Source organism: Macrobrachium nipponense, chromosome 5 (genome assembly GCF_015104395.2).
Source record: "Macrobrachium nipponense isolate FS-2020 chromosome 5, ASM1510439v2, whole genome shotgun sequence".
NCBI lineage: Eukaryota > Metazoa > Arthropoda > Malacostraca > Decapoda > Palaemonidae > Macrobrachium > Macrobrachium nipponense.
The window spans coordinates 77,395,015-77,422,870 of NC_061107.1; the positions used below are offsets into that span (position 1 = coordinate 77,395,015).

Sequence of the window (27,856 nt, forward strand, 5' to 3'; positions counted from 1 at the left end):
TTGATGGACCCAGTCACAATGTAATTATTGCTACAATGCCAAGAGATACTTAAGATCCTACCTAAAACAAGAAAAAATGTGTACATTAAACATCATTAATGTTTACCCATAAAATTGAGTCTTGCCAACAACCAGTGATGTACAAAAATATTTCTTAGATGTCTGAGCATGAATAAAAGTATTGTACAGTACTGTAACTAATGATGAATATAAGCATGATTGGAAATAGTACTATTATGCAAAGCACACCAACATAAGCTACTCATGATAAAAAGATACTTTTGACAGTTAGGAACTTTCATGGAACTGGAAATTCAAACATTATGTGGAAATATATACTGTATGAGAAAATGGCATCCACTGAAAAAATAGACCATTATTTGATTTGATCCTGTAACTTTACACTGTAGTTATACCTCCAAAAATGGCTGTATGCTACAGCAGTACCTCTGGGGATTTACAAGTCACAACATAAACTCATGATGAGATGAAGTATGTAAATGTTACAACAGTTTTCGCAAGTGCCATAAATAGAAATATTAAAAGCACTTTCGATAATGCCTAGGAAAGTACCAATTTCATATAACACCAATGGACACGATGGGAACTTGGAAAAATTGTATGGATGCTACCAAGAAGCCTGTTTTGACTTTACACATGTAGGTGCCAGATTTCACCACGAGGCCAAAAAAAGGAAGACTGTGCCACTTGCCCATCCACAGCTGTATCTGTATTGTTTTATCATAAGGGCTTTTGGAAGCTTTTTAAAAATTACTATAGCTATATTTTTATATTATCCATAAAGGTCAAACACAAATTATCATGGATAACCTGGAGTTTATTGAAATGCAGCTTGTAAAATTAAGTACAACTGTATATTATAAAGTCCACTACAGTAATCTTACACCATATTTTCACTCACCTTCTTGCTTTTCAAGAGTTTTATTATACAATAAGCTATTGCTGAAGATATCAAACAAACATACATATCCTTCTTCAGTACCAGCCTAGAAAAAAAAAATATTAAATTAAAATATTGAAGAAGTACACTGGTAAAAACAATACATTGGTGATTTTTAAACTAAATACTTTCTACTTGGTAACTCTCTATATCAAAGTGGCACAACTGGCCAATACTGGTTTTTGTATATACAGTACATCATTCATACTAAATGGTTGTAACTGACAGCATTTCATAAAAAGGCTAAAACAGCTCATAGTAAGTCCTTATATAATTAACTATACTGTAATAGTCAGCTATGGATCATTCTTGAAAAGTTATATTTATAAAAAATCAAAGTAATAGTATAAATCAAAGCCAGAATTGTCCCAGGAAGACACAATACATACTGTAAAAGAAGCCTCAGCAAAGAGAAGCAAGTTCTACCTTCACAGTGGTCATTGCATTTGGACACTTTCAAGGCTTTGTGTTACCTGTGAGGTACAATCTTTCTGGAATAGTTTGCAATGAGCCTAAACTACAATCTGTCAATTTACTGCTAAGCCCAACATGACAAGTAGCCTGAACAACAGATACTCTGAGGCATTCAAGCAACATCTGGAGGCGTATACCTTGCCACCCTTTGATCTCATCACAGAGGTTGGACAAACTGATGGATTCCAAAAATGTATTCATAACTCTTATCAACCCACTTTGGCCACAACAAGAAATGGCTGGCCATCTCCCCTCCATGTTGGTGAATTCAGGTGTCCTCTGACATGGAAGAAGCTTCCATGTCAACCACTTTTCCTCTGGTTCCAGAAGAACCTAAGAAAGTTGCATCTAATCTCTATCAGGTTGGGTGAGGACAATTCTGTGATTGGTAGTCAGCTCCCTTGCATGTTCCCTTCCAGCCATCAAGGAATAATATGGTGGCCAAACTCAACTCTGAATTTTGTGTACTGGGTATGAGTTCAGTTGACCTATGAAAGCCTACTCAGCATTTCACAATAGAGGATCCTAATTGCCTCATTAAGCCTCATAAGTGGGAATCTCCTCAGCAAAACCTCATAAGCACATGTTGCAGATTTTATTGCTTGGTTTTACACTGGAGATGGTCATCTTGCTGGAATTAGTGGCTTCACGACAGGTCAGCAAGTTGAACACTTTGTCTAGGAGTCACTTGTTCTGAAGGCTTGGACTTCAACAGTTTTCACACCGCACTGAAATGCTGGGATATCAAGGTCATCCAACTATATTCTTTGCCATTCCTTCCTTATCTTCTGTCACCACTAATAAACAGGATCTTTCTGTGCCTACAAGAAAGACCATTGGAAGTAATTTATGGAGAAACTCCTAATTCCCCATGAGAGATAAATTTTCCATTGGCAGCCAATGTGCTTGTGCCCTATTGGTAATTTTGGTCTTATGACAATGCATTCTCCCTCTTCAAAGGCTCAAAATGCAACCTCAGCAAAGTTTGGATTTTAGAAAGAATACAGTACGTGAGGAAACAGTAAACACGCAAACAAAGAACTAGTACAAAAGCACCTCTACGTATATGCAGCAACAAAAAATCCATATTTTGCACCCAACAAAAATGTAGTCAACCACTGACAAACTTACCGCTAGTTTTGTTTTATCAGGTGAAAGAGCCACACACCAGGTTGGTCCACCCGTAACTGCTGTTTTACTCTTGACAGTACACAAAGACAAATCATACTCTAAGACATAGCCATGAAGACCAACACTGAATAATCGGTCATTACACCATGCAAGACCTTCTACAGATGCTTCTTCATCACTGGCTGAGGAACAAAGAAAGACTGTATTAACAAAAAATATTTAAATCTTTAAGTTCAATCATTTAAACAGCAATAAACACATACTCACAATGACTGAGCAATACTTTGATAACAAAAGCAACAATTAATATCCTGTACTAAGGAATAGTTTCTTTTATTCATTCAGCACCAAAGCAGATGAATACAGCCATGGAAATTTAATAAAAAGAAGGATAACCACATACTCTGTAAGTAATGTAGCTCCTAAGCATCCCCAGTGAGCAATGTATCTTCTAATTATAAGGCTGAGCAAAAAACACTGGGTAGTTTTTGATAACTGAGCAAAAATTTGAAACTACAAAAACAATTTCTCTATTTTGGATACAAGCCACATAATTAATAACCAGTCTCTTCCCTTCCTGCACTCCCTTCTTGAATAGTCAAATCAAATTCTGAATCCTTGCTTACACCTGCTATGCTGGGTAAATTAAAGGGCTGGAGTATCTACTAGCCAGGAATTGTTCAGGAAAGAGAATTCTAAACAATTTGTCAACATTTGACCAAATTACTTTACCCAGCATATATTCTAAAGATGGCTATCATTAACAAAAACAAAATATACCTCATAATCTATAAAAAAACAAACTTGCGGACTTTAATGGTATGATAAAGCTCTTTTATGCCAAAGGCATAAGACATAACTAAACACCTCAAATCTAGCATTCTATTATTTATCTATCTTAAATCCATTGACAGTTTGCTCATTAATATTCTATCAGACAAACACTAGAAATCCGATTTTATGGATGAGTTACATACTTAACAGTATATATATGGCTGCCTTTTCCCAAAATGGTTCAAAATATACCTTGAGGTATCTGGTATGCTGTTTACCCAAGTGCCAAAAACTACCAGTACTGGTACTTAACCAACTCCATAATACTGTAATATAAACAAAGCTGTATTTACTCAAATGTTATTTTATTTTATTATTAATTTTACATCAAAACCTCTCGTAACATGACTGACATTCTTAGGACCAATGGGCTGCTGGTTGCCTAAAAATAATGGAAGGGTGAAGTATGCTTAAATCCATACATCTAAACACTACAACACAAAAAAAACAACTGTAAGTGCAAAGTTTACATAATGTAATACATAAATCTACATATGCACACAAACAGCCAAGCTTTCTAATTTCCTAAAACTCATCTTATCTTTAAGGGTAAATCTTTGAAGGAAAAGATGAAATGTACTGCTAGTATTTTGCTCTATTTACCCACTGCCAACAGCAGTTTTAGCCATTGGCTTTCTTCTGGGTTATATTAGTTTTACAACACTACTACACCCTAATTATATAGGTAGTGAAGTAAAAATAAAAAATTACATTTGAGATTACAACAAGAATAAAAGACCACAAATTAAGAAAAATCTTACAGATAAGGGTGATTCTCCCATAGGTTTCACAACAGATTACCAACAGCCTGAAATGCCAATTTTTTCTGCTGGGAGGCAGAGTGCAGATGAGGTTCGTGTTCTTGCTCACACAAATAATGATCAAATGAATGACTGAGAATATAAAATAGAATGAATAATAAAAAAATGACAATCCTTAAAACTTCCCAATAGCCTGGGGAAGTAATGTGTACCAAAGTGCAGGCATGAAGAATGAGCTACACTAAGACTGGGAACCATACCCTATATGGAGAGATGAAGTATCTGTCTAGTGTTGCTCTGTACTTGAACTATTGTCTAGAAGCATTTGGTGACAATTACAAATTGGCAATAAGAGTGTGTAATAACATTATGTTGTGAAAAAAAAATGATATTGTAATGATACCAATTAAGTTTGTTCATACTTACCTGGCAGATATATATATAGCTGTATTTTTCCGAATCCGACAGAAATTTAAACACTTACGACACACGCAGTGGGAGTCAGGTGGTTAGTACCCATTCCCGCCGCTGGGAGGCGGTATCCAGGAATCATTCCCATTTTCTATTCATAATTTTTATTTTTTTTCCACTGTCTCCTGAGGGGAGGTGGGTGGGTACTTGATTATATATATCTGCCAGGTAAGTATGAACAAACTTAATTGTATCATTACATATCATTTTGTTTCATGAAACTTACCTGTCAGATATATATATAGCTGAATCCCACCTTTGGTGGTGGGAGTAGACAGAATAGAAGATTTTAGGAAACATATATAGCAGATAATTGATATCTTGATTCCTTACCTGTTAGCATAGCTGACTTCGTGGTTACTGCCGCGTAAGTCTGCTTGTGCTAACTAGAGTTGCCAGCGAGGTAGAGACCTATATAGCTGGTGCACTCCAGATGATCTGTCAACAGGGGCGAGACACGACGTGACTAGACCATATTGACCATACCATGAGGGCTAAGAAGTAAAATAAATATATATAATAAAATATATATCACCACCTGACCCACCTAGCCAAAGTTTAAGGTGTGTTAAACTAAGGCTTAAGAAGTTAAGAAGTCACCGTTGTCGGCGACTCAACTACTAAATTAAGAGCTCTTCCTAACCATTTTCTACAGGATAGGATGAGTGGTACTTCTTGCCCCCAAGATTGTGTCTGCAGACACGTATGGCCCAAGCGAGCAGCAGATCTCATATGCCATCTTCACATCTCGCAGGGAGTGTGAATTGAACACAGAGTTGCTTCGCTAAAACATGGTACTCAGGATGTTGCTGAGTGCCATGCTCTGTTTGAAATGCTTCCGAGGCGCGCCCTCACCTCGTGAGCATTCAAATCAAAAAGATTTCAAATCTTTGTGCAAACACAAGAAGGAGCTTTTTTGAAAGACCTCCTTAACAATAAAGCCATGTTCTTCGATATGGGCAAGTCTGGTCTTTTCGGAACACTGCAGATTGTCCGTACGACTTCGACTTTCTTGAGTTTTATGTAGATAAAACTTGAGAGACCTGACAGGGCACAGGACTCTCTCTGGCTCCTGCCCACTAACTTGTGCCATCCTTGCTTCCAAGCTCCTGGCCCAAGGACAAACGGTTTCCATTCTTAGGCCATAACGAAAAGCTTAGAGAGCACACCGCCTTGTGTTCTCTAAAGCCAAAACTTGTGACGATGGCTTAAAATCTCACTAACCCTCTTTGTCGTATCTAGGGTGGTTAGAAAAATGCCTTCCTGATCAAATGCAAGAAGTTAACAGGTAGGAGATGTTCGAATGCTTTGACATCAAGAACTTCAGACTATGTCTAAGTTCCATATTGAAAGCTTCGATCTGGACATGCACAGTCAGTCCGTCTGTACTAACGTCAGGTGACCGACCAGTTGACCAGTCAGACGAATCAAGGACAGCAAGGCTGTACCCTGAAGACCATAAGGCACTATTCTTCGCTGAAGGATGAGTGTTTGGACTGCCTGGCGATTCAAGCTAAGCAAACCTTGGGGGGTGTATCAACGCAACCCAACGTCGTTAGCGAATCAACTCCTGAGCCACTCCTGACTCGAGCTTCTGGTGCCAGGAGAAAGGAGCGAGGAGCAAAAAGGCGATTCAGTCCCGAAGGACGAATGCCTGACAGTCCAACCTGTCTCATGTTAAACGATCATCAGGGGTGTATAAACGCAACCGACTTCGTCAACAAGAAACTCAGGGCTACTATATGTCTCCTGATCTCGCACGAGTGTCTGACTCCGAGAAAACAGGTGAGACAAAAAGTAGATGGTGAGCGAGTTTCGAGATTTCACAGAACTCAAAGATCGTGAAGGGCTTTGTTGTTTGACAGAAGCAAATCTCTGAGCCCAAAGGCCGTCAACAACATATTTGCGTATTCTTTAATAGTTGTGACTGCCAGCTTATCCCATTCTTCAAACGGAAAGGGAAGACTGCAATCTTATGCTGTCAACATCTCGATAGTCTGAACGTAGTCAGACTCAGAGCGGAGAGGTTATAGGTACCTTTCGTGTTAAAGGAGACCGACTCTCTCGGAAAAGGTCCTTGGAAGGACGTGACCTCTGTGAATCTAGGGTCTTGAAGGCCAACACTGGGGCGATTAGCGTCATTGTCGCTCCCTGTAATGATATAAATCATCTTATTACATTTCCTAAGTGATTGAAAAGGGAAAAGAGACTAAACATCCATCCCCCGTTCAATATCATAGGATGGCGTTTAATGTTACCGCTCACCCGGATCGAGAAAAAGAAAAAGGGAGCAGAAGAAGAAGCCTCTTCGTCCTCAACCTAGCGAAGAGATGAATGAAGGACGTCCCTAAAGTCTCCACAACTCTCAACATACTTCTAAAGAAAGATTCCACTCGAAGTCAGTAGTTTGCTGCCTTCGATCGAGACGATTCGAGCGGACTTTTGCAATCCTGTAACGAACCTCTAGAGGATCGTTCCATTCTACGCCTGTTGTTATAATAGTCTCTTTCTCGTAAACCCGAACCGGACCGAGAGAAGATACTTCCTAAGATATAGAGAGCTGTGGAAGATCAGAGTTGATATGGACCATGTTCCAAAAACTCGTTTCGAGGACTGGAGGGACGACTGAATTGCTTCCACTTCTTTCAGATTATGATCCAGGACATCTGAAACCCTCTCCAGATGTCCGGCACCTTCTTTCTATCACCTCAAGAGATACTTAACGCACCGAGAGATGTTCAGAATCATTCCTAGATCTTTAATAAAATTTCAGTTTCCGGTAGGAAAAACTGTAGAGGTCTGAATTGCAGTCTATTCAGGGAAACAAACTTCTTTAGGAAGGAAATGGTCCCCAGCAAGCTCATCCATTCCCTCACACAGTATGTTTTACTTCCCTAATAAGGCTGCGCTTTGCCTAAGCAAGAGAGCATATAATAGTGCAATGTTGTGGTAGACTCGTAGTCCTATAACCGTGCGGTAACGAGCACCGAAAGGAGTAAGATATCTCTGTAGAACATATTAAGGCCAAACGAATGCAATGTTTATTCATTCATGTAAGAAATCCCCTCAATCTTAGGCTAAAGTCCGTGATTGTAGGCAGAGATACAGTTCGTCAGTCAATCCTGCAGGAGAGAGAGAGACGTAACTGCCAGCACAGAGATACGGTTAGTCAGTCAATCCCGCAGGAGAGAGAGACTTAACCTACAGCGCATGACAGCGAACGAGTTGGTACTGGCTCGTTTGGACTGGAGGAGAGGAGTCAGAGGACAGTGACAGCAGCAGCTTACGATCGTCCGTCATCGTCGTCTCTTAACTTTATGCCTGGGTTGCCAGCTACCCTATTCTATGAAGAAAAAGGTCCGTTATTTTTAGCATAAAGAGACTCTCAAGCTGGTATATTTAAGCGAAACAGAAAACGCTAAATATACAGATGCGTTTGTGTCGTCAGAACACTACCATACAACGGTAAAAGATAAATCGGAAACTCCTGGAAGGCTGCAGGGAGTAACGATTAAATGTCCTTAAAATGGACCATAGACCTCTCGGTTTGGCCATCCGAAGAGGTAACTACACAAGCGTATATGACTTGAACCAACCAGAAAAAATAAATAACGCAAGGCAAAATATGAAATTATATCACAATAAAGTTTGTTCATACTTACTGGCAGACATATATATAGCTTGAATTCGGAAATGCAGCGACATACATATCTGACAGGCAAGTTTCATGAACAAAACTTAGGAGAATCGAAGCAGTCAGCTCAAGCTTCTTATGTTATTGGACATAAGCGTTCATTGACGTAGTCTACAAGTCTATTTCTTGTACGGAGTCCTGCGAATGACGAATGAGAGCTCTTACGAATCTTGTCAATAAGAGCTTATTCGCTTACGCAATATCAAGTTATGAGATGTTTTGTCAATGAGAACTAACAACCCATTTACGGGACAAAGAGATATTTTGTCAATGAGGGGATATCCCACTTACTTGACAAAACGATAGTATATTGTCAATGGGGGGGGGGGGGAAAGTCACTGAATTGACAAAACGTAATCCAGGAAGTTCGAGCATTTTATTTTCCGATTCCCGTCTCAAACGAGGAAGGAAGGGGCAAGAATCCTGTTAGAGACTGGGCTTACGTCAGGTAGAACGACGATGTTCAATTCGGCAGCGTAGTCCCGACTAGGAACTAACAAAATCTATCATCTGAAAGCCCTTTCAGATGGGCTAAAAAGCTGGCAAAATTATCCTGGGGAAAGGGAGGAAGGAAACTCTCCAACCAGCTTCCTCTCCCGTATCACAACTAATGCCTGCTAAAGCTTAAAATTTATTGGCAGTATGGCAAAGGCAGTCCTGTCTTGCGCTTTTCCTGAAGAGCGTACTTTTGATATGAGTGCCTTTGCAAGAATCCTACTGAACGTTGCCGAGAGTCCTGACGTGCAGGACATCGAGCCTTTATAACCCGTAACTGCCTTATCGCAAAGTCTTGACTGCGGTAGTGGCAACTTAAACCCTTTATTGGCAGAATGGAACAAAGCTTGCGGTAGAGCAAACGAGAACTTCCCTTGAGCTTTCCTTAAAAAAACACTCCATCCACCTATGCGAAAAGCATATTAATTGACAGAGACCTCTTGATTCACGAAACCCGATGGTCTTGCTGGGTTTCGAAGAAGTTGTCTGTTCACTTTAAGCTTACTCCGAAGCACTGCCTACTTCACATTCTTTGCAGGTGAGGTAGAAGGTATCATCGAAGGTAGAGGTAAAAATTCCTTTAAGCCCAAATCTGAACAAGAGCTTGAAGAGTTCAACAGAAACGTTCAGCCAGGCGACACACCTGGCGTGCGCTGGTTGCACGCTCGGCGTCCACTGGATGAGCGCGCTCGGCGCTCCACTGGAGCGCGCTCCCGGCGTCCATTGGAGCGCGCTCGTCGTCCACTTTGGCGCGCACGTCTCGGTTCGTCCACTGGCGCGCACATGCTCGGCGTCCACTGGCGCGCGCTTGGCGTGCACTCCCGCGCGCCCCCATGACTTGGGCGTCCGCTATCAAAAGCTTACTGCTACTATGACTTCTTTTTAACGTATTTCTCGGTGGAAAGACGGACACGAGTTCAGGAGGCGACGTTCGCCTTCTTACTTCTCACTGAAACGCATAACGAGAGAGAGAGAGAGAGAGAGAGAGGACGTGAAGCATCCTCTTCTATAAAGCTTCTATTTAGAGGGCGCGAGTCCATCCGAAAGCTCCAACCCCTGCGCGGGGAGACGCTTCGGAGGACGAGAAGCAATCCTTCAGGATTCGTGCACGTGCACGCACTTAGGCAGTCTGGGGATTTTCATCAGAAACTGCCGAAGGCACGCCAGATCGGTGGGGGTTCCTCGTAACCCTCCTTCGGGCTTTTTTTATTTCGACATTGCTCTCTCCCCGTTCTGGTAGTCAAGCAAGAGGTCCCGGCCTAGAGGCGAAACGAGCCGATCTGACGCACCCTCCACTACACAAGGGGTATCCATGCACGGTTCTGCACTTCACTTTTACTCTCTAAAGCAAGCACTTTCGCATTCTAAGTTACGAATCGAAGGAGTATCATAGAGAAAGGGCAATTTCTCTACAGACACTGCTTAGGGCCCGAAGGCAACACGCAGGGTTAGGAGTAACAATTACAGAAGTTAGACTTCACAGCAATGAAGGAGAGCGAGCACCTCTCGTAGCCATATACATACGCCCGTAGGCCATACTACAGGGTTATGCAAAATAAAGTCTACAGGAAGGTTTAGCAGGTTCACTACCCTGACTTTTGTTACTGATTAATTGCGTACATACGAATAATCATACGTCTTTCCTTACGGAATTAGACATGTTTACTTGATTAATTGCGTACATACGAATCATACGTTCTCTTCCTTACGGAATAGACAAAGTCTCACACTCCTTACATGACAAATCTCAACAAAGAAGACAAGACCCATACCCCTCGTACATACCAATTGCGAATCTACCGAAGCTTTCGGTAGCCACACCCTATCTTTGCAGACAACCCCGTCTGAACGAGCCTAACTAGATTCAGATATTTTATGCAAAAATGAATCAAATTCAAATCAATTTAAGATAGCGTTAGCCTAGCCACAAATCCAAGTGAATAAATCACAAAAAGACAAATTATGGATACTTAGCGGCAATGAAGTTTCCAAAATCCTAAGACGAGGTACTGAAAACAAGGTGTTTTCAGCCACCGGCGACAGAAAAATTATGAATAGAAAATGGGAATGATTCCTGATCCACCCGCCTCCCAGCGGCGGGAATGGGTACTAACCACCTGACTCCCACTGCGTGTGTCGTAAGTGTTTAAATTTCTGTCGGATTCGGAAAATACAGCTATATATATATCTGACATGGTAAGTTTCATGAACAAAAATTGCTGTATTAAAAACTTAAACATTCACATTTATTTTACCTGGTAATACAAGTTGCATAAATGGCTTGTGTTTGCAATTCCATATTTCAATGCTGCCATCCGCTCTGTCAATAAAATAAAAATATTAAAAGCATTAATAATAAAACTGACTACTTTACATAGAAATTCAGTACTGTAATTCATATTTAACTATTAAGTAGAAAAACATACTCTGAAACAATGGCTTCAATTTCATAATATACAAACCAAAGCTATAGGGGCACACATTTTTTTGGGTGTAGGCTTTGGAAAATATATATATTTGATAAGTCATGGTGTTAAATTTTCTATCAAAACAACTTGGGGGGACCATAGTGGTGGAAGTGGGGGTTTTGGGGTAAAATAAAAGATTTTAATCCACTTAGTTCTCATTCAGATTTATGGTTGTCCTACAGTGTAAGGGTCTAAATTCACTGCAAGATCAGCACACAGATTTATTCAATATTTATTTATTGAATCTTGGAAAACAATGAAAATATTTGCAGTTTATCTGCTTACTGAAGTTGAGATTGTAAAAAAAAGAAAATAAATAAAGGGGAAACATAAATAAACAAAAAAAAAATGCCTTAAGGGATACAGATCCAGAGAAGTGTGAGAAAATCATAAAATGACAATTTGTCGAAAATTGCATTTTTTCCTAACTATAACAAACCTGAGGTCCTTTAACAATAGGAAGGTAACTAGCGGCAGCTGGGACGGTCGTAAGCTTCGAACAAGGGGAGAACGGTAGTTAACTGCTTGGTCCGATCGTGCGCGCGCCCGCGTGCGCCGAGAGGTGAAGAATCACTTTTGCTTTAGGCCCATGCAAAGAAAAAGTTGCAGAGTGAGGGGGTGGCATGAGGTGGGACTATATGTAAAGGACCTCAGGTTTGTATAGTTAGGAAAATGCAATTTTTCGACAAATTGTCATTTGTTCCGATACGTAATACAAAACCCTCGGTCCGTTTAACAATAGAAGACTCACTTCTTGGTGGGAGGAATATGACAATTTGGTCGAAATTGCATTTTTCCTAACTATACAAACTGAGGTCCTTTAACAATAGGAAGGTACTAGCGGCAGCTGGGACGGTCGTAAGCTTCGACAAGGGAGAACGGTAGTTTAACTGCTTGTCCGGTCGTGCGCGCGCCGCAAGCGCGCCGGGCGGGGCGGTGAAGAATCACTTTTGCTTTAGGCCCATGCAAAAAGTTGCAGAGTGAGGGGTGGTATGAGGTGGGACTATATGTAAAGGACCTCAGGTTTTGTATAGTTAGGAAAAATGCAATTTTCGACAAATTGTCAGTTTGTTCCGATACGTAATACAAACCCTCGGTCCTTTAACAATAGGAAGACTCACTTCTTGGTGGGTGGAATCTGAGTCTTTTTGGTGAACAGACTGGTGTTCGTCCAACCTGGAATGCCTCCCTGGTCGTAAGAGCAAGGGAGGGATCCAAACCTCTGTCCGATTGATCGGGGTGTGCACCGCAGGATCAATGGTCAGACCTCTGAGCCAAGTACTAAGAGAGAGGCAAGCGTATCTCTTCGTACCAGCATTGCAAGAACTTGTTCCTGTACAGGAGCCAACTAAAGTTATGGGTTTGTCTCAAGTAGGCATCCACTCCTTCCCCCTTGGTTGGAGGGAGTGGAGGATATTTGCTTCTATCCCTAACTAAAGGGATGGATTGGGGCTCGGTTGAGTAGCTTACCTGCATCGATTCCTTTCCAGCATGGTGACGACCGTGACCCTCTCCCGCCACAGGTAGAGAGAGAAAGATGGAGAGAGAAGCCAGTCGCACTCTCATTCAACCAGTTCATTCCTACAGTCACACCAGGAATCGATGCTGTTCTGCCTGCTCGGGTGCTGGGTAAGCTTACACAACGTGTTGAGCAGCCACCACAGGTCCCAAGGAAAAAGTATCCAAGGACTTGTGGGCAATATCCCGAAGGTAGAAGGACGTGAAGGTAGTCTGGTTGGCCCAGACACCTGCCTTCAGGACCTGCGCCACGGAGAAGTTCTTGCGGAACGCCAAAGAGGTCCAATACCTCTGACTTCGTGGGCTCTCGGTCGGAGCGTACGGATGTCGTCACTACCACTCAGCCTCGTACGCTCTCCTGATCACCTCACGCAGCCAGAAAGAAAGCGTGTTCTTGGATACTTCTTTCTTTGGTAACCCCAGTGCTAACGAAGAGGCGTCGACACTCAGGCCTGAGGTGTCGAGTTTTCTTCAGATAGCGCCGTAGCGCCCTCACAGGACAAAGCAGCATCTCATCCGTATCGTTGTCGGTGAAATCCATTAGGGAGGGGATTGTGAAAGACTCGAACCTGTCGTCAGGGATCGACGGATTCTGAGGTCTTAGCTACGAAATTCGGGACGAAATCGAGCGTCACAGATCCCCAGCCCCTGGAATGTTTAACATTGAAGGACAGACTATGAGTTCCCCTACTCTCTTCTTCGCCGATGCCAGGGTCCAGCAAGAAGAGGGTCTTGAGGGTCAGATCCCTGTCTGACGACTCTCGGAGTGGCTCGAATGGTCTTCGAGTCAAACTCCTAAGGACGAGAGTCACATCCACTCAGGTGGCCTGAGCTCCCTGGGTTGGGCAAGACCTTTCGAAGCTCCTCATTAGCAAGGAGATCTCGAACGAGTTCAGGATGTCCAGTCCCCTCAGTTTTAGGACGATGCCAGTGCAGCTCTATTATCCTTTAACTGTGGGTACTGAGAGGAGCTTCTCTCGGCGAAGAAATACGAGGAAATCCGCTACCTGCTGAAGAGTGGCTCTGAGGAGATAGACCCCGTCTACGACACCAACCACAGAAGACGGCCCACTTCCCCTGGTACACAGCTGCAGAGGACTGTCTGACGTGTCCAGCCATCTCTGTTGCTGCGCTGCGAGAAAAAGCCTACTCGTTCGCAAGAATGGTGGATAACAGCCAGCCGTGAAGTTGTAGGGACTGGACTGCTCGGTGGTACCGCTCTACGTGTGGCTGGGCTAGAAGGTTGTGCCAGTGTGGCATCTCTCTCGGTTCTTCTGCAAGAAGAGCCAGCAGGTCCGGATACCAAACGGCTTGAGGTCGTTTGGGAGCCACCAGGATCATCCTGAGATTGGGAGTGACCAGCGCTCGGCTGATCACTTTCCGAATCAGACAAAAGGGACGGAAAGGAGTAGACGAAGAGGTTCCCCGTCCCAGGGGTGTTGAAAGAGCTCCTCTGCAGCTGCCCATGGGTTCCGGCACGGCTGAGCAAAAAACTTGAAGTTTTTTGTTTTTTGGGTGCCGGTGGCGAACAGGTCTATGACTGGACGCCCCCACAGGTTGAAGAGCCTTTCCGCCACTTCTGGGTGTAGGACCACTCGGTCCCTATTAACCTGATCCCGACGGCTGAGCTTGTCCGCTACTACATTCCTCTGCCTGGAATGTAGCTGCTGACAGCTCTATCGAATGAGCCGTGGCCCACTCGTGCACCTGCACCGTCAACTGGTGTAGCGGGAGAGACACTAGCCCCCCTGCTTGTTGACGTATGCCACTACCGTGGTGTTGTCGCACATCAACACCACTGAGGTGGTCCCATCAAGCGGTCTTGGAACTCTTGGAGAGCGTAAAACGCCGCCTTGAGTTCCAGGACATTGATGTGAAGGTGCTTGTCGTGATGGTCCCACACACCTGCAGCCAGCAACTCTCCAGGTGTGCGCCCCATCCCTCGGTCGATGCGTCTGAGAACAGCAGCATCTCCGGGGGGGGGAGTGCGTAGGGGCACTCCCTCTTAAGAGTTCCTGTCGTCGAGCCACCAGGCTATGGTCCTGCCTCACCTTCTCCGTGATGGACACGGGGAAGTAAGGTGGATCCCTTTACCTGTGACCAACTCTCCCTTAGTCTTCCACTGGAGAGACCGCAGGTGAAGACGTCCGTGAGGAAACTAACTTCTCGAGTGACGACAGGTGGCCGATCACGACTTGCCATTGCTGAGCTGCCTGTTCCTGCCGAGACAGGAACCGGCCGGCTGCCTCCCTGAATTTGCTGATCCCTCAAGTCTGCGGGGCGGACTTGAGCTGATACCGTATCGATCAGCATAACCCAGGTACTTCATCTTCTGCTTGGTTCGAGATCGGACTTCTCGTAGTTTATCACGATTCCCCAGATCGCGACAAAACTTTAGAAGTCGATAACCCTGTCCTGCAGCAACAAAATGCGAGCGGGAGCTCGCCAGGACCAGCCAATCGTCGAGATACTCAGAAGACGTATCCCGTGCGAAGGTGCCCAAGCAGACACCAGCGTGAACACTCTCGTGAACTACCTGTGGGGCGGTTGAGAGACCGAAGCAGAGTGCCCTGAATTGGTACACCGTCCCGTCGAAGATGAAGCGGATACGGGTAATGGATTTGGACTGATGGATGGGTATTTGGAAATACGCATCCTTCAGGTCCACTGAAAGCATGAAGTCGTTCTCCCTGATGGAGTCCAGCAGCGGAACGTGCCGTCTCCATCTTGAACCGAGTCTGGCGAACAAATCGGTTCAGGGGAGAGAGATCTATCACCGGGTCGCCAGCCCCCCCGATGCCTTTTCCACTAAGAAAAAGGCGGCTGTAAAAGCCCGGTGACCGATCCACTACGACTTCTACAGCTCGTTTGGTCAGCATGGTCTTGATCTCCTGCCGAAGAGCGTCGTCCTTTGAGGGATCCCAGAACATATGTCTGCAGATGGACCGGGTTTGGAGGTGAGGGGTGGCCGAGATTCGAAGGGTAGTAGATATCCCTCCCGAAGGACGTCTACTATCCAGGTCTCGGCACCGTAGCGCTGCCAAGTTGCCCAATGGCTCGCCAGGCACCCCCCACTTCCGGCAGCTGGTGAGGGGAACGCCGTCCCTAGCGTTTACCCACCTCGCTTCGACTTCTTCCCAGCACCTCCTCGGGGAAAGGAGGGCTGGGAGGAGGGCTGGTTAGGCGGCCTCCTTTACTAGAAGTTGAAGCAGGAAGAGTCCTTTCTCGTCGGGGCTTCGGATGGAGCACAGCCGTCTTAGCAGCCGAGGAAGCGCTAGCTAAACTCTTAGGCTTAGCCGCAGATGTACGAGGTTGCCCAGAAAACCTTCGTAACTGCCTGGTGAACCAGACTGTCACTGTCATCAGTGCGCCGTCTTTCCACCGCAGCGTCCACCATCTCTCCGGGAAAGAGAGCGGAGGAAACTCTTCATTGGTCCGTTACGTAGTTCCATTTACCGCTTCTCACCCGCGCCCGGCCCCCTTGGCTACTCGTGTAAGGACAGCGTCCTACGACGGAGAACCAAGTTGGCCCACAGGTTTGCCGTCTGATGGGCGAGGTAGGAGATGGCCCTACCTCCAGACTGGCACAGTCTCCTGAAGTCGGGGTCGTCTTCGAGGGCAGCGCCCCCCCGGCGTCGGCCGCGACCTTGGATACTGTGAGGGAGCCACAGATCCAACCAAGAGACTGCCTGGCAAGTCTGCCATAGCGGTAGCTTCCAGGCCCAGTGCCTCCTGCTGCGAGAACCATAGGTTCTCTGACAGGAGCTGCTGCAGGGACACACCTGGAGTTAGCCTAGCTAGATCCGGGTTACCTGTTTGGGCGGTATTGGATCTACTGATTGGCCACTAGAACTTCCGCTGTCGCTGCAGAGGAGGAGGAAGTAGCTTTGGAAGACCGTCCTGACTTAAGTGAGTCCTCCCGTCCTGAGACGAAATACTCCACCTGGTCAAGGACTGAGTCTGCAAGCTCCGATCGCGGCAGTCCCACCGTCAATTTGGGTTCCCTCTTCGGGCCCCAAAATGACTCGAGCCTGGGACGTGTGGGCTCAGATGGTGGTAGCGGCGATCCTTTCCCCCAGGTCGTTGTGCTGACGAATCAGCGCAATAACCTGGGCAAAGTTCCTCTGGATTCTTCATGGAGTTACAGCGTCCTGAGGAGTAGGACCGTCCAGTCCCTCCAACAGGAGCAGCTCTCGAGACCCTCCTCCTTCAGAAGGAGGAACAGCAACAGACCCCTGACGGTCGCCTCCAACCACTTGCGCGTACGACCTGGCTGGTCCTACGACCATGCCTGGTTCGTGCGGCGTCGTGGCGGGATCGTGAGCGGCGCACCTCTCACGATCACTCCTGGGTACCTCGCTCTTCCCGGTGTAGCCCGAGGAAGTTGAAGGTATAGGAGAGACAGACCTGACGCTCCCCCCCCGTTCGCTGGCAGGACCAGCGTACGTGGGGGGCTGCAGCCGATCACCAACCCGCGGTGGGGATCGTACTGCAGGCCTGGTCGTGCCGCTCACCTGTGGCGAGCGGCTCGACTGAGCACGTCGACCCCGATCTCGTGCGTCAGACGAGCTGCTGCTGGCCACCGTCTCCGTCCGGTCCCTGTGGGAGCGGCGGTCAGGTGATCTGCAGAGCTCGCTTTCGCGGTGAGACCGTGAGCGTCCTCACGGCACGTCAAACCGCTGGTACCAGCCGAAGCTGGTGCCGTTGGTCGAGGGGACCTCTTCTCAGCCTCAACCCGTGGCCGGTCAGAGACCGTCACGTCAACCCGAGGTACCGGCTGGTCGCTACGAGAGCGGCCGCTGGCCTGGCGAGCGTCACTTGCGCGACTCTCGACAGTCTTCTGCTCCGTGCCTCTGTCGTGACGGTGAGCAAGCTCAGGCGTCTTGACGTTGGCTGCACGGTCGCGCCCGAAGGAGACCGTACACTCGGACCTCTCGCGAACGAGAAGTCGAGCCGGTACTGACTTAGCAGCAGTGCTACTAAGACCAGGCGCGGATGTACCAGCAGTAGCCAGCACATCCTTGGTCCCCGTCTTCTTCTTCTTCTCAGAAGAGGAGACGGGCCCCGTTCCCGAGGGAACAGGAGGACCAGCAGAAGCACCCCCCGTCACGCCAGAGCGAGACGGGCCCTTCGAAGGTCCCGTAGGAGCCTTCTTAGGGGGGAGGAGGCAGCCTTCTTCTCTTTTCGCTTGGAAGCTTAGAAGTCGAAGGGGAAGAGGCGGCAACAGACGACGAAGAAGACGATGAGACACGACATCTTCCTCTTCTTCTTCCTCTTCTTCGAAACCAGTCAGGCTCTCTCAGGACTGAGGGACGTCAGGTCTTCATCCACGGAAAAGTCTGGGCCAATTGCCGAAGCAACACGCCCCTGACTGATCCTGTCCTGGAAAGACCTGAGACCGGTGCAGCACCTCCATGACGAGACGCGACGTGGCAGGGGCAGGCACGGCAGGAGCGGTCAGGAACATCAGCAGCAGGACCAGCACCATCAGGACCAGCACCAGCAGGACCAGCACCAGCAGGACCAGCAGCAGCAGGACCAGCACCAATAGGACCAGCACCAGCAGGACCAGCACCAGCAGCAACATCAACATTAGAGTCCCGCACCGCGCGCTTCGTAGGAGCGGCGCGAGGGGCTGGGCCAGCAACACTCGCTGCAGGTACGGCAGGTACGGCAGCATAATCCGGCGTCACAGACCTCTCCATCTCAGCCAAACTCATCATTGGGACGGGCGGTAGATCCAGGGGCGAACTTTTGGGGCAGCGAAAGTCGGGCGTCGGCAGCACATAAAACCCAGGTGGCGGCGGCACGCCCCTCTTAGGCACGGCAGCGATCGGCATTTGAATTGACGCCGTTGGAGTCACTGACGCAATGTGTTGCGTATACACCACATGAGAGGGGCGGCGTACGCTGGTGTTGACACCGTATTGGTCGTAGTTGTAACCACACCATGAGTTACCACTGCCGACGTACCCGCTAGCCGTTGAATCAAGCCCTGGATACTGGGGGCGCCCTGCAGTCCCAACGACGCCCACACCTGTTCCAAGGTCGTCACTCACAGAAGGCACACCTGAGGGAGGAACAGTCGGGTCAGTTAGAGGGGCACCCCTCACGCCTGGGGGAGGAGACGAACCCCACCCAGAGCGGACGGAAGACCCCGAATACAATTGTACATCCGGGTATCGGGCACCCTCCTCCACACTCGACGGATCGAGTGAGGAGAAGGACTCCGAACCCCCCCGCATGGGAAGGCGCAAATCGTGGGGCTGAGCTGGAGGCAGGAAGGATGACGAGGTATCCGTAACCAAAGGAGTCGCTGGAGAGCTTTCCGACGACTCCTTGGTCAACCTACGCCTCTTCCTACCCTCGTACAGCACCCACTGCGCCTCGGACCAATTTACACATACATCACATGGTTCGGTTCGGGAGCATTCTCGCCCCCGACACCGAAAACATAACTCATGAGGATCAATATCTGGGTAAGAGCGGAATCCGCCGCATTTACGCCCCTCCAACCCGGGACACACTCTACGGGCAGTTGGTGGCGCGGTGAAAGCTCTTCTTGATCCATGATTAATTAATCTTCACTCAATGAAAAATGAAAACAAAGTACTTACAATTTCATTCAAGACACACACAAACCAGTCAGAAGAAATTGTAACATCCAAAGCACACGACGAAAATAGCGGGCAGAGCGATGACGAACACGTCCTGTCACACCACGGCCTGCCGAAAGCAAAAGTGATTCTTCACCGCCCGGCGCGCGGCGCGCGCACGACCGGACAAGCAGTTAACTACCGTTCTCCCCTCTTTCCCCTTGTTCGAAGCTTACGACCGTCCCAGCTGCCGCTAGTTACCTTCCTATTGTTAAAGGACCGAGGGTTTGTATTACGTATCGGAACAACTGAGTCTTTTTGGTGAACAGACTGGTGTTCGTCCAACCCTGGAGTGCCTCCCTGGTCGTAAGAGCAAGGGAGGGATCCAAACCTCTGTCCGATTGATCGGGGTGTGCACCGCAGGATCAATGGTCAGACCTCTGGGCCAAGTACTAAGAGAGAGGCAAGCGTATCTCTTCGTACCAGCAAGCAAGAACTTGTTCCTGTTTGCAAGAGACAATCATAAAATTGATGGGTTTGTCTCAATTGGCATCCACTTCCTCCCCCTTGTTGGAGGAAGTGGTGGATATTTACTCCTATCCCTACTGAAAGAAAGGGATAGGATGGTGCTCTATTGAGTAGCTCACCTGCATCTCGTCCTTACCCAGCAGGGTGACGACCGTGTCCCTCTACCCAAATCCCAAAGGTAGAGGGAAGAACAAAAAGATGGGAAGAGGAGCCAGTCACACTCTCATTCCTCATCCATTCTTACGGTCACACCAGGACTCGATGCTGTTCAGCCTGCGAGGGTCTGGGTTAACTACACAACGTGTTGAGCACCACCAACTGGTTCCCAAGGAAAAAGATCCAAGGAACTGTGGGCAATATCCTGAAGGTAGAAGGAGGTGCATGCGGTCCGGTTGGACCAGGCGCCTGCCTTCATTACCTGCGCCACGGAGAAGTTCTTGCGGAACGCGAGAGAATGATGAAGAGGCGTCCACACTCATCCTGGGTGTCGAGTTTCTTCAGACAGCTCCGTCGCACCTTCACAGGACAAAGCAGCATAACCTTCATATCGGAGGCGGTGACGTCCATTAGGGAGGGTATTGTGAAGGACTCGAACCAATCGTCAGTTACCGAAGGGTTCTGAGTCTTCGCTACGAAGATCAGTACGAAATCGAGCGTCACAAATCCCCATCCCTTTGTGCTTGACTTCTCAAGAGAAGTCATGCAGTTACCTAAGACGAAAAGAAGGGAATAGTCGTATGACCTATCCCTCTTCTCGACTTTGGTTATGTACAGTACTCATACTGACAAGCTATTAAGACGAAGTAATGATTGCTCTGGAACAAAAACCGAACTAAGTCCACAGCATAGTTCGTAACTGACTCGGGCGCTCTGACAGCTGCCGACTGACTGGTTCGGAATCAGTAGAGGCAAGTTGTCCAAGCATCCGGGTAAGTCACGTGACCTTCGCCCTTTAAAGAGTTATGCTGAGAGACCAAACAAATAAAATATTTGTTAGTCACCGATGCCGGACGGCGCGGCGATGATTCTCTTAATGCATAAGCTCAAAAGGCGAAAGTCAATTGCCTTCAAGAGACCGAGGTCCCTGATGGCAAGAAAATCTCATAGACGTTGAATCTCAGCTTAAGGAGAAACAACACTATGTGACGTTGAAGACGAAGGTAGGCAATGAATGCAACCTACGTCTTCCAGCTGAATCGAGAGAAGGAATCTCAAGATTCTAAACCTGTGCTTACAAATGACTGAAAACGCTAACCGCCATTTCATTGCTGTCCGTTGTGCAATGAAAGCGGGGCGTTTCTTCAGTAATGAAACACACGGGGAGAGCCGCTTGAAGAACTGCTTCTCATGGGCATGAACGTTTGGAAGTAGAGCTGGCAGGTGTGGGAGTAGGCGATGTCTTTCAATACATCTGCTAATCCGGGGTGAACAAAGAACAATTGTACACCTCCGACACAAGATATTTTGAGGACAAACTCAGATTCCGCAAAAATAAATTCGCATATCGGGATACGATGAGCAAGAGGGACTATTACAGAATTCTGTTACCGTGCGGTAAAACAGAAAGATGAGAGTCGAATAGATATCTCTGTTTAAAATTCTCGCAATACCGAAGACGATGAATACTAGCGTTTCTCAGCAGTAGATGGTCATTCATGTATGCGAGAATCCCCGTTAATGCAGAAAGACTTAAGGTCCGTGAATTGTTTGGGGCAATGGATACGGTTGTTATTCAATCAAAGCAGGTGAGAAAGACATAAACAACCGTCTATCTCAAAGCGGCAGCTGATACTGAAATGCCTCGGGCAATTCAATACGCAGTAGCTGTCGCTGACTCGTCACTCTGAGTTGCCAAGTAATCCTTCCACGAAGGAATGCGTTCGGCTAGAACCAACCGAGCATAAAAAGATATGCTCGAGCAATTATATTTAAGCGAAACGAATTTCGGTAAATATAAAAGCTTAAATGGTGTTGTTGTGACAACACCATAAGTATAATAAAATTGAAACTGGAAACTCCTGGGAGGTTGCAGGCAACCCGGGTTGCAGTGCAATTAGAATACATTTTCGTCTAAGTCGCAATCCGTAGAATAACAGGATATTGCGCCTACCCACCCCTCGGACCATTCAACTGCTTAGCAGAATCATGTCGCGAGGTTAATATACGTAATTATATTATTTGTTTAGGATTCTTGAAACAACGATCACCTCCATCCCTAAATTCTTTTCCTTCAAGAAAACAAAATAAGGATTGGAGATCGACCACCTTCGTTCTCTATTAAAGAGAGTGAAGGAGAAGTCTTCCTCGAAGGAAAGCTTCAATGGTGAACAGAATACTAAGACGATAGTTCCAGCCAAACTGGATATTCCCGTCCATTCTTCTCTATTCCAGTTGGTCGCCTACTGTGAGATAGTCTTCTTTCAGCAGCAGTCTTCTTCCTAATGCTAGAAATTCCAGGAATTCGAGCATAGGCGAGGTTCCCGATTATCGTGTAACATACCGGGGATTCTCGTCTCGCTCACTTTGGACCGTGTCTCGCCTAATGTTTGGAGATCGTAAGAAACTCTAACACTCGAATGCGCTAGAAATTCCGTAGAATTTTAAGCAGTCTGCGAAACCCCCACCGAATTCGTCAAACGATATCGGCTGGTGGTCCTCTCGATTCCCGTAGAAATCGAGAATGGGGCAGGATCCCTCCTCAACGACCGGGGCTTACGTCAGGTAGGACCCGAAGGTCCCCCCTGGTAGCGCAGTCCCCCAACGTGGGATCCTACAGAGAAATCTCTGTAGGATCCTTCCCCTTATTTCCCTCGTAGCCGTAGAAGGAGAGAGGGAATGGGGGAGGAATTGGATACTCGCTCGCCTTCCCAGTGGAACTAGCAGTTGGAGAAGAGTAGGAGCAGCCTATCGCCGGCCTCTCAGAGTCTGGGAAAACGTATCGTCAGGAGAAAACGTTTTTCCCCGAGGAGGGTTACGAAACTGCTCACTGTAGGTAAGAAGGGTCTGCCGCACAGTGAACGTCGTCCCTGGGTGGGGCGTGATACGACAACCTGACAGGAGAGAGCCGATACCGTCCTCCGACTCATTCCAGTCCTCGTCGAGGTCGAAACCTCTCAGGAGGACCGAAGGAGTATTTAAATACGGTGTCCGAAGACACGTAGAAACGCCGCTGTTGCAGTAGAGGAGGTGGAAGTAGCTTGATCGACCGGCCAGAACTGAGAGAGCCTTCTTGTCCGGAGACGAGAGACTCTGGTTCAAGACAGAATCGGCAAGCTCCGATCGCGGCATAACCACCCACCGTCGGTTTGGGTTCCCTCTCGGGCCCCAAAACGACTCGAGCAGAGACATGGGCTCTGCTGGTGGGAGCGGCGATCCTTCCCCCCGGTCGTTGTTGCTGACGAATCAGTGCAATAACCTGGGTAAGTTACCTTAACTCTGAATCTCCGGAAGTTACAGCGTCTTGAGGAGTAGGACCGTCCAGTCCCTCCAACAAGAGCAGCTCCCAGGACCCTCCTCCTTCAGAAGAAGGACAGCAACAGATCCCTGCGGTTTGCCTCCAATCACTTGCGCGTACGTCTGGTTGGTCCTAAGACAAACCTGGCACCCGTGCGGCGTCGTGACGGGATCGTGAGCGGCGCATCTCTCACGATCACTCCTATATACCTCGCTCTTCCTGGCGTATGCCGAGGAAGTTGAAGGTATCGGAGAGACAGAACTGACGCTACCCCCTCTCCCCCTGACGGTCGCCTCCAATCACTTGCGCGTACGTCCTGGTTGGTCCTAAGACCATACGTGGCACGTGCGGCGTCGTGAAGGGATCGTGAGCGGCGCACCTCTCACGATCACTCCTAGCTACCTCGCTCTTCCCGGTGTAGCCCGAGGAAGTTGAAGGTAGTGGAGAGACAGACCTGACGCTCCCCCCCCGCTCGCTGGCAGGACCAGCGTACGTGGGGGCTGCAGCCGATCACCAACCGCCCGCGGTGGGGATCGATCTGCAGGCCTGGCCATGCCGCTCACCTGTGGCGAGCGCTCGACTGAGCACGTCGACCCCGGTCCCGTGCGTCAGACGAGCTGCTGCTGGTCACCGTATCCGCCCGGTCCCTGTGGGAGCGGCGGTCAGGTGACTGCAGAGCTCGCTTTCGCCGTGAGACCGCGTGAGCGTCCTCGCGGCACGGCAAAAACGCTGGTACCAGCCGAGTCTGCTTGGCTTACCGTCGGTCGAGGGGACCTGGGGGACCTCTTCCCAGCCTCAACCCGTGGCCGGTCAGAGACCGTCACGTCCACCACGAGGTACGGCTGGTCGCTGCAGAGCGGCCGCTGGCCTGGCGAGAGTCACCTGAGCGGCTCTCGACAGTCCTTCTGCTCCGTGCCTCGGTCATGACGCTGAGCGAACTCAGGCGTCTTAACTTTGGCTGCACGGTCACCCGAAGGAGATCGTACACTCGGAAACTTCTCGCGGACGAGAAACCGAGCCGTACCCTGCTTAGCAGCAGAAGCTGCCAAGACCAGGCGAGGGTGTACCAGCGGTAGCCAGCACACCCTTGGTCCCCGTCTTCTTCTTCTCAGAAGGGGAGACGGGCCCCGTTCCCGAAGGAACAGGAGGACCAGCAGAAGAACCCCCCCCCCCCCGTCACACCGTAATGTGACGAGCCCTTCGAAGTTCCCGAAGGAGTCTTCTTAGGGGGAATAACAAAACCCCGGTTACCAGCTGGTCGCTGCGAGAGCGGCCGCTGGCCTGGCGAGAGTCACCTGAGCGGTTCTCGCCAGCCTTCTGCTCCGTGCCGTGGTCTTGGCGCCGAGCGAAACTCTGGCGCCGAAACTTTGGCTGCACGGTCTCCCGAGAGAGCGTACACTCGGGATCTCCCGCGAACGAGAGGACCGAGCCGGAACCTGCGTAGCGGCATCGCCGCTAGCACCCCCCAGGAGAGGAGTACCAGAGCTAACCGATACTCCTCTGGTCCCCGTCTATCTCTTCCTTACGGAAGGGGAGACGGGCCCCGCTCCCAAGAAGGAGCAGGAGGACCAGCAGAAGGACCCCCCGTCCCACCGAGGTGGGACGGGCCCTTAGAAGTTCCCGAAGGAGACTTCTTAGGGGGGGGAGGCAGCCTTCTTCTTCTTCGGCTTATGGGCCTTAGAAGTCGAAGGGGAAGAGGCGAGCCAAACAGACGAAGACGAAGATGACACTTCCTCTTCTTCGTCAGCTCACGCAGGACAGTCGTCAGGTCCTCCATCCAGGCAGTCGGGTCCTATTTGCCGAAGCAACACGGCCCCGACTGCACCTGTCCGGAAGGACCTGGGACTGGGGAAGACACACCATGGGCAGGACCAGCATGGACAGGCGCAGGAACCAGGAGCGACAGGAACAGCAACCAGCTCAGGAGCGGCAGGAACAGCGGCAGCGGTAAACACAGAAGGGACAGCCAAGCCAGTAGCGGGAACCACATCAGCGACAGGTACGGCAGGCCCAGCCATCGCCTCGTAGAATCATCGGCAGCCAGCGTGGTACTGGCGGCCGGTCCCACGGGGCGAGCTGCTGGAACAGCGGAAGTCTGGGGCAGGCAACACGAAGAAAACACAGGCGGCGGCGGCATACCCCTCCTCGGTACGGCGGCGACCGGCCCTAGAAGCGGCAGACGGCGTCACCGACACAGCATGGGGAGTGTAGACCAGCGGGGGGAAGCAGCATAAGCGGCCGTGAAGGTTGTAGTGGAGACCACTCCAAGGTCACCGCCCCAGACCTCGCTAGACTCTGCAGCAGATCGTGGATGCTAGGCACGCCCTGCAGCCGCAGTGGTCCATACCTGTCCAAGGTCGTCTCCCACTGCTGTAGCACCTGCGTAGCACAGACAGGATTAGTAAGAGGGGTTCCCTCACGCACGGGGGGGGGAGACTGCCCCATCCCCCCCCCGACGGAAGAAAGACCCCAACAAAATACGAGGAAGCTGAGCTGGGGGGGCAGGAAAGAAGACGAAGAATCGAAGATGGATACCAAGGGAGTCGCGGGAGAGCTTTCTTTCTGACGACTTCCTGGCAGACCTTCGCTTCCCCTACCCCCGCACAGCAGTGAAAAGTAATATGAAAATGAAACAGAATACTGCAACTTGCGATTCACTTCATAGAACTTAAAGAGGGAAAAATTCAATTCCCGGTAAGAGCGGAAACTTGATCCATTAATAATATGATGCTATCATAAATATTATATGAAAATGAACAATACTGCACTTGCTATTTTCACTTTCACAGCAATTTAAAATCGTAAGGATTTTAATTCCGGGTAAGAACGGAAATTGATCCAAAAGTTAAATTGATGCAATTCATAAAAATGAAAAGAAAACTGCATTGCGAATCCCACTTTCATTGCATTCTATTCATACAAAATAGGAGGAGCCTCTTGCCGAGCGCAATCAAGCTCTCGGCAACGAACGCACAGGGCAAAAATATAATGAAAAAGAGTACTTACAAATCTTTCAATTACACACTTTCGCCCAAATACATGACTCGGCGCGAGTGCGCCCGCCCTCGGCACCGGAGAGACATAATTCAAAGGGTTTCCAATTCATGAAGAAAGAGCGGAAATCGCCGTCTCTACGGCGATAAGCTCCATGTTGATCATAATTAAGTAATGAAAATGAAAACAGTGTACTTACAGTTTTCATTTTCAGTCAAACCAAACCAATTAGTAGAAAAACACAATATAAACAAAGCATACGACGATGGAGCGGGCAGAGAGCGATGACGAACACGTCCTTCACACACCGCGGCCGAAAGCAAAAGTGATTCTTCACCTCTCGGCGCAGCGCGCGCGCACGATCGGACAAGCAGTTAACTACCGTTCTCCCCTTGTTCGAAGCTTACGACCGTCCCACCCGCTGCCGCTAGTTACCTTCCTATTGTTAAAGGACCGAGGGTTTTGTATTACGTATCGGAACAAATTCTGCTTCTGTAAGCAGATAAACTGCTCATTGTTTCTTAGTAATAAGTACTAGCCTATCAAAAAGTGGCAACTGAAGAGCAAAAGCCCATGCCTTGTTCATACTTAATTCCTAGGTGGTCACTCCAAAAACACACAGCTGCAGTAGCACACTAGGCTATACTAAGGTAAACAACTGCAGACGATCCATAATCATTGCACTAGCCAGGCCTTATTCACTTTATATTTAATTGGTAAAACAAAAATACAATTACAACTTTAAGCATACCATTCAAAAGATTGAAGTTTCGTCAACATACTGTGACATATGAAAGCCCCATACGAACTAAAATAAGCATGTGAACTCTTCGTAAAATATGTTTTCAAGGCAGTTTTGAAATCCAATATAGCGGCAATCACGTGGCTGGCCGTTCTAACCACAGACAATCCACCATCTTTCCCAGCCTTCCCAGCACTCATTTGAACAATGTTAGCGTATATATGTAATGTTTATTGATTTTACTCAAGATTGCAGTTGTAATCAGCACAATAAAACAACATTTTGTTGCTTATATTAATGAAAGTATGAAACTTTTTATTCCCGGGGTCATGGTTTGAACTGAATTCATTTTTATCTTGTAATCGGTGGTTTTATCCTTACTGCCATCACAACTGAAACTCCACAGTGCTTATTTGATTGTAATTATACACATTTTGGTCTTAATTCACTCCAAACTGCACTTGAACCATGTTGCTGTTCCTGGTTCCTAAGCACTCACTCCGCAAACACAGTTAAGAGCAGCAGACGACTACACTCTTTATGAGGTGCAAAGCTTTATTCCCTTAATTGTTTACTTTACTCATTATTTAGTTTAACTTTACTTCAAAATGTTTATTTAATGCATGTCTATTATCCTTTTTTTGCAACCAAATTAACCCCGAAAAATTACAGATATTTCTGAAGTACAAGCAGACATGGCAAAAATGACAATTTGTCGAAAATTGCATTTTTCTA

The 27,856-nt window shown here is 47.9% G+C and overlaps 1 protein-coding gene across 1 annotated transcript in view; it reads right to left on the bottom strand.

Annotated features, from left to right (window-relative positions):
- Positions 1-27,856, bottom strand: part of LOC135215432 (U3 small nucleolar RNA-associated protein 4 homolog) — a gene marked incomplete in the record, with an annotated part of 57,794 nt that overhangs the window by 21,128 nt on the left and 8,810 nt on the right. The window contains 4 exon segments of the mRNA XM_064250078.1: positions 1-61; positions 923-1,007; positions 2,567-2,748; positions 11,077-11,141. Coding sequence (XP_064106148.1) covers positions 1-61; positions 923-1,007; positions 2,567-2,748; positions 11,077-11,141 — 393 coding nt within the window.